Source organism: Cibotium barometz, chromosome 41, assembly GCF_041138505.1.
Source record: "Cibotium barometz isolate CiBa-2024 chromosome 41, ASM4113850v1, whole genome shotgun sequence".
NCBI lineage: Eukaryota > Viridiplantae > Streptophyta > Polypodiopsida > Cyatheales > Cibotiaceae > Cibotium > Cibotium barometz.
In genome coordinates, this window is record NC_141086.1 from 13,418,192 (window position 1) to 13,426,293 (window position 8,102).

At 37.5% G+C, this 8,102-nt stretch overlaps 1 protein-coding gene across 1 annotated transcript; it reads left to right on the forward strand.

The window, feature by feature from the left end:
• Positions 1–5,716: 5,716 nt before the first annotated feature.
• LOC147614693 (transcription factor MYB46-like) lies at positions 5,717–7,043 on the forward strand. The gene is made up of 3 exons (XM_086779728.1): positions 5,717–6,013; positions 6,154–6,286; positions 6,475–7,043. Exons 1-3 carry the CDS (start codon positions 5,902–5,904, stop codon positions 6,851–6,853), a joined length of 624 nt encoding a protein of 207 aa, XP_086635854.1. The 5' UTR covers positions 5,717–5,901; the 3' UTR covers positions 6,854–7,043.
• The last annotated feature ends 1,059 nt before the right edge of the window (positions 7,044–8,102 follow it).

An 8,102-nucleotide genomic window follows, 5' to 3' on the forward strand; every position in this document is an offset into this window, starting at 1 on the left:
ATATTTGATGTAATTATTTCCATGGTCTTGGATATGTGAGCATGAGATGTGGCCAAATTATGAATGCAGAGAGAGTAAGAGAATGTAGAGAGTATAAGAGAATTGGTCGGTGCCATCAAAGACTTCTATCTCTTTTGTGGTGGAACATGAGATTCAATACTTTTTTAGCCAAAGCTAATATTACAGATGGTTTTGCTAATGATTATGGGATATGGACTTGAAAAATTTCTGAATTTAGACTCAAATAGACTATATACAAGATGTGTGGCGATGTTTTAGAAGGTTAATTGATATAGAGGACATGCTCTTATATTTGATGTAATTATTTCCATGGTCTTGGATATGTGAGCATGAGATGTGGCCAAATTATGAATGTAGAGAGAGTAAGAGAATTGGTCGGTGCCATCAAAGACTTCTATCTCTTTTGTGGTGGAACATGAGATTCAATACTTTTTTAGCCAAAGATAATATTACAGATGGTTTTGCTAATGATTATGGGATATGGACTTGAAAAATTTCTTGAGATAGATTGGGGTAGATCTAAAATTCAAGATGAAGTTCAAACTTTCTCAATCGAAACTGATATTGCACATGATTATTATTAATGAATATCGGATATGGACTTGAGAAGTTTCCTATGATAGATTTGGGATCTAGGATTGTTATGACAATATGAGGTCTCGAGAGATGATTGGATTATCATGCGTGCATGTGGGGCATCACTTCCCGTGGCTAGCCGATCTGATCGAGAGCCCTAGATGCACACACTCACACACCCAAGTACCACAACAGGGGGTACCGCCCTTTCCAAACAATAGTCAGTATTGTAATAGCGAATAGTTGTCGTCGGGACAGGCCCCAATAGTAATCGGCTCTTATGATGTGCTTGTTTATTAACATGGCAATCTAGAGTTTGGTATAGGCATCACAATGAGAGTGATGCTAATCGCAAGGGTTCAAGGTTTTGTGGGGGGGGGGGAACTAACCCCAAAATTATCGTTAAAATCGTTGCTATAGTGCACTATAGCAAGCGTACGAAACTATTTTTTATCGTATAACAATTAGTATCAAAATCTAACAATTATAAAGGCTTCAAGTACATCATGGGATACTTATTCTTGCAAATGTTAAACTATGTTTAAACACATGATCACTATTACAAGTTATTAAAAATATGAGAGGATTCTATTAAGTGAACCATAGGGTTTTGTAATAAAATAAAAATATGCATTAAAATATGGAGATCCTTAAAGATTAAGGGGGGTCAAAAAAGTGCCACAAAAAGGGTCATAGTGGTATGCATAAAAATTAACATGATTGAGTCTATTAAGCTATGATGTAGCCCATGTAGAAACATAAGCACGTGATTTCTCAAAATTCTTTATGTCGTGAGTGATTAGTTCTGGAAGAAGATGCTTGTGAGTTATCTCATGTCAACCCACCAAGATTCTATAAGATGTAGGATAAGTTTAGTGTCTCATCAAAATATTTACTTGTTTGAGAAAAGCTAAACTCATGGGTCGGGACCTGGCCACGTTCCAAGGTATTCTCTAGAAAATATGCAAACTAGATTGAAATTTCATATTTATTGTGGGGCATTGAGCAGTGCCAACTTAGTTAATCTAAGGATAAAGAGACCCATAGGAAGACCTTTGGGAAACTGTCAAAAGGAAGCTGTTAAAATTAGGCTTTAATAGCCACTACTTTTCACACTAGACACCTTAACAATATGCTAAATATCACTTAGTTATCCATGATGGGATGCTATTTCCATATTTTGTCTCAAAAAAAAACTTTTGGTGGTTGAGAAGTCTTTAGTCTGATGTACATAAAAGTCTCATTAAAATATAACGTAAAATAGTTACTCTTTTTAAAAAAAATGACTTCGAGTCCCTCCATTGAGATAAAATTAATAAATAGAATGCCCATTTCTAAAACTAAGGCCCTTTCAGAGTAGACAAATAATTGATACGCTTAGGGCCCTGTGTTGAGTAGACAATCTACCAATACTGTTGTCAGTACTGTATACACATACAAAGTCCATGCTAGGGGCATGCTGCATGCACATGAAGTCCACATGGTGCATGCTTCTAGAATAGTCAGCGCCGCAAGAAGCAAAGCCATGCATAGAAACACGTCAAACATGAGATGACTAGAATAGACATGCATCAGACGAGGGCATCTAGAGCTTCCTCATAGGGCACCACCAAATAAGAAACAGAGGAGCCGTGATAGCGCACCTTTGAGAACACGAGAAGAAACGAGAACCGCCGCATAGTACAATTTCCCGCAGAACCGAACAAACTACCATGTACACAGAGAATGAGTTGACGCGAGAAGGGAAACGAGCAACACCATAAGGATCACCACCATAACGAAGAACCAACACGAACATAAGCAGGTCTTAAGCCAACAACCCACATCAGCAGGCAAGCACGATCCCCCGATATAGGCCAGCAAGATCGCCATGCAATCGACCTAAAGCAAAACAAAACCACAAACACAACTCGAAAAGAACCAAGACATGGACAACGCGTGTCCATACATGCACGACAAAACTTTAGTCAACTTTAGTCAACAGCGACTAACCTTTTTCAATCCCGAAATCAATGTGAGATTCAATAATTATTTAATGAATTAAAAAAACGTTTTGGTTACAGCATATGTTTAAATTACATGCGCCCTACCCTACAGAATTCATATGTGAATTACTTCGACTCGTCTTGCCTATTGAATCTGCGACTGCGGAGTGTAGAGTTGATTAGTTTGGAGAGACGTCCAACATTAACCATGACCCAATGATTACCGACGCAGATTGCAGCTTTCCCACCCGTACCACATGCAGGTTCTTCACATCGCTGTCCGTCGGCCGTCCGTCTTTCTAAATCGGCGGAGCTATCCTATCCCCGATTCCCCATCTTTATTTTTCTATAAATAATTTAAAGAAATCGATCACTTTGAGAGAGAGAGAGAGAGAAAGAGAAAGAGAGAGAGAGAGGGGGCTACAGAAAGCATATAGTCTAAGGTTACTTGTGCTTCTCAAAATCTACTCTGCATTGTGTTTCATGCTTTAATATGATAGAATACATGTAAACTTCCCATTATAAGTTTGAATTGTCTAAAGAACACCCTAGAAGGTGAGGCAATAATAGAATGTTTATAGTCCAAGGCCACTTGTGCTCCTTAAAATCTACTGGGCATCATGTTTCATGCTTTAATATGATAGAATACATGTAAACTTTCCATTATAAATTTGAATTGTCCATCTAATGTAGACATTTTCCAAAGAACACCCTAGAAGGTGAGGCAATAATAGAATGTTTATAGTCCAAGGCTACTTGTGCTCCTTAAAATCTACTGGGCATCATGTTTCATGCTTTAATATGATAGAATACATGTAAACTTTCCATTATAAATTTGAATTGTCCATCTAGTGTGCACATTTTCCAAAGAATACCCTTGAAGGTGTTTATAATAAAGGCAATAATAGAATGTTTATAAACGGCTTCCATAACCCAACGCAAACCCAAAAGGTTCACATCATGACACGGCTCATAATGGTCTAAACATAGCTACTATCAAAACACAATGATGTCATGAGGAGTTTTGAATAAGACTTAAATTAATCATCATGTCTCTAACTATGATTCCATTCTTTCCATATTTGTTTTATAGTAAGTATTGTAAGGTTCAACTTTCATCGTCACATGTCAGTGTTTGATAAAAGGTAGAAGTAATATAGGACTACTACTATTGTTTTGATTAAATGTAATTATCTATTTATTAAAAAACGAATAGATGATCATTATGCAAAAGAAACGTAGAGGTGTACTATGGTTTTGACATGTGGCGGTAAATTGAAAAAACTTAAGAAAAACCATTGAATCGATATTAAAGGGCTTTAATGTACGAGTGTATATACCAATCCTTCTTTTTTCTCAAATGTGTTTCAAGTCGACGAGATTTTGTTTTGTATCATGGTTCCAAGGAGCCCATGTGTATAGTTAAACTCAATTGAAAACAATTGGAATAGAATTTTCATTTCACGATTGAGATCACGATTATGTTTCACGGTTAGGACGTGGCTGCATTACCAACCGCCTTTATAACTACAAAACATGATAACTCCTTTGATCTCTTTGTGATAAAAACACCGGGGTACCCCCCTCTTAGTAGCGGGCCATAGCTAGAAGGAACCCTACATGTAAATGTTATTGCTACATGTACAAGGGAGAAGGTACCTGTTGGTATTAAATCAAGTAAATTATTACGTTTTAAATTATAAAGCTATTAAACGAATATCAATCCATAAGACTGACTTTAGGGAAGCTCTGGATGCATAAGAATGAGGAAGTGCCTACTACCTTGCCTTTGGACTAGATAGAGAATTCAATGGTAGATAAAATGTGTCATAAGCATAGACTCTAGATTATATACAAGATGTGTGGCAATTTTTTGGAAGGTTACTTGTTTATTATTAACATGGAAATTTGGAGTTTAGTATAGGCATTGCAATGAGAGTGATGCTAATAGCAAGGGCTCAAGGATTTCTAGGGAAAAAAAACTAGACCCAAAGTTAGCGTTAAAATCATTGCTATAGTGCACTAATATCAAGCATATGACCCCATATTTTTCATATAATAGTTAGTATCAAAGTCTAATAAAATCATTCCTATAGTGCACTAATATCAAGGATATGACCCCATATTTTTCATATAATACTTAGTATCAAAGTCTAATAAATAAGAAGGCTTCAAGTGCATCATGGGATACTTATTCTTGCAAATGTTAAACTATGTTTAAGCATATGATCACTATTACAAGTTATTAACAAATATGAAAGGATCCTATTAAGTAAACCGTAGGATTTTGCAGGAAAAGTAGAATATGCATTAAAAGATGGAGATCCTTAAAGATTACCAAGGGTCAAGAAAATGCAACAAAAAGGGGGGTCATAGTGGTATGCATCAAAAAATAACATGATTGATTCGATTGAGCTAAAGGTATGCTGTAGCCCATGATTTCTCTAAATTCTTTATGTCGTGATTATGTTATGAAAGAAGATTCTTGTGAGGCATCTCATGTCAACTTGTCAAGATTCTATAAGATACAGGATAAGTTTAGTGTGTCATCAAACTATTTGCTTGTTTGAGAAAAGGGAAACTCATGAGTCCCGACCATATTCCAAGGTATTCTCTAGAAAATATGCACACTATATTGAAATTTTAGATTTATTGTGGGGCATTGAGCAATGCCAACTCAGTTAATCTAAGGATAAAGATACCCATACAAAGACCTTTGGGAAACTGTCAAAAGGAAGCTGTTAAAACTAGGCTTTAAAAGCGCGCCACTACTTTTCACATTAGACACCGGAATAGTATGCTAATTACCACTTAATTATCCATGATGGGATGCTTTTTCCATATTTTTGGGCCCGTCTTTTAAAAAAAAACATGGTAGTTGAGAAGTCTTTAGTCCGATGTATATAGAAGTCTCATTATAATATAACGTAAAATAGTTACTCTTTTTAAAAAAAATATATAAATGACTTCGAGTAGACAAATAATTGATACGCTTGTCCAAGCTAGGGCCCTGTGTTGAGTAGACAATCTACCAATACGGTTGTCAGTACTGTATACACAGGCGATCAGCTCGCTCATATAACTGTGCAAATGGCATGCCAATGAAGTCCTCACATTACAACGAAAGCTTTCATTACTTAAAGCCCCCTAATACTGCTATAGGGAAAACACGGATCATGCGCAGAACCAGACATCCGTTCATTGCATGATTTCGATTGATTATCTAAGCTTGATGCTAGGCGGTAAATTAGCAGCTTCCTTAAGCTAATTATTAGGTGATTATCTTAGCGTCCTTGAGCGGTTACCTCAAGCTGTGGCCATGATTAAGAGACTGTGGTCGCCAGAAGAGGATGAAAAGCTTCGAAAGGTTTTGATGGAAGAGGCAGGCGACGCCAGAACGTCCACTTGGAACGACAAAGCGCGCAAAGCTGGTAATTATATATTTATCAAGATATACATTGCAGTCTTTTCTTTCCCTGTTAATTTGGAAGGTTGCCCTTAAGGTTAATATTAGATATGTGAAGATTTGTTAATTTGTGACTGTGGGCGTGCGTGCGGCTGGAATATTCAGGGCTACAGCGCTGTGGAAAAAGCTGTAGAACGCGGTGGATGAACCACCTGCGGCCCGGCCTCAAGCGAGGGCTCAAATTCTCCCCACACGAAGCTACTCTTGTGCTTCAACTGCAGCAAACATACGGCAATAAGTAAGCCCCTTTTCCATCAAACTCCTCTCACGACTAAGCTAATAAGAAAGCCAAAGCATTAATGCGCCTTTCATACATATTAATCTTGAGTAATTTAATTTATAGACTATCCATAAGGTAAAATAGACTGCTTATAAAACTAGACTGCCTAATGTATCATGAATATAATTGACATTACGTGCATGCAGATGGGCTACGATAGCTGCTCATCATCGATTAAAAGGAAGGACGGAAAACGATGTGAAAAATCTGTGGTATGGCTGTATGAGACGCAAGAAGAAGCGTTTCCACACCAAGTTATATCAACCAGCTCCTCTTCACAATAAGCAGCAAACCACCACCACCACCACGGCGGGCGAGCAGGCAGCTACAACAGTACTGATGAACACATTGCCAGGATTAATACAATCTGGGCAATATGTCGACGATGCAATGGACTTGGTGACTCGAGAGAAACCCAAAATCCCTACCTTGCAAACTGCATTCTCTTCCTTCTTTTCCAGCAGTACTGACTATGATTTCATGCAGTTTTTGCATGATGAGCAAGTTTATATGACGCTTTCTTGATCACCTCTACAAAACTATGGCCTCGAATTATTAGAAACATTCTTAACTAGAATTGGAATTATAGAAGAAAGCCAACTCGTGTACTCAAAGCTTGCCACTCTGCAACTCTTTAGATGCCGTTTGTTTAGCTATAGTTAGCTTCTAGAACTCCAATTGTTCCAGACTATTCCTTTCAGCTAGTCTAAGGCTTAGCACTTGGAGCTACTTCCCCTTTTCCATGTTTGGGTCTAAAAGATATCTGAGCAAAAGTTCCTTATATGTTGTTTGCTGTGCCTCCAATGATGCCAATACCTTCCCAATGTAATTCAATTGATCTTCTTAGATAAAACCTTAAAAAATCTTCTTCAATGCCACCAAGGCAAGGGCATTGGGATTCTCATTTGTACAACATTTGTGTCAACTTAAAATTCCTCATAAAGAAGCCCTCCTATAACACTCACAATGGATGCACTACATTAAGACTCACTATAAAGTAAGAAAATACAAATTATGTATAAGCTCAAGAGACACAAAATTATGTATAATCTCAAGAGACACAAAATTTGATGCAAGAGAGATGAAGAGTAATACTAAATTAATGTTGAAAACCAAATTTACAAACTCATGGCATTTGTTGCCCACACATGCACTCCAATAAGGAGCTTTGATAGCCATCTAAGTAGTAGACTCTGGATGTAGGATACCATACACACTCAAGGAAGCTTTGATAGCCATCTAAGTAGTAGACTCTGGATGTAGGATACCATACACACTCAAGGAAGCACAATGTTATGAAGTTATATATTTGATGATCACAATTTAAGTATGGAGCATGTCTTTATATGGTATGCAAAGTTAATCATATCATATGTCAACACATGTCAGCTAGTAATCTATGATCCAAGTTGATCAAACCAAGTTGATCAAACCAACCACATCACGCGATTGGGACCATACTAGACTACGGCTTTGTGGTAACTTCGAAACCCATTTGAGATTTTGTGGGTGCCCGCCTTGCAATTCAAGGACTAGGTGTCTCATGAATATTTTATTCTACCCAAGACTGTGGTCAATCGACCGAGACTTACGTCTCTTAATTGGCATGATGTGTTAACCACACTCGTTACTATAGGCTTCCAATGTGCGGTCACCACTTTTGTAGATTGGTTTGTAACTTTTGTAGATTGGTCAATCGACCGAGACTTACGCCTCTTAATTGGCATGATGTGTTAACCACACTCGTTACTATAGGCTTCCAATGTGCGGTCAC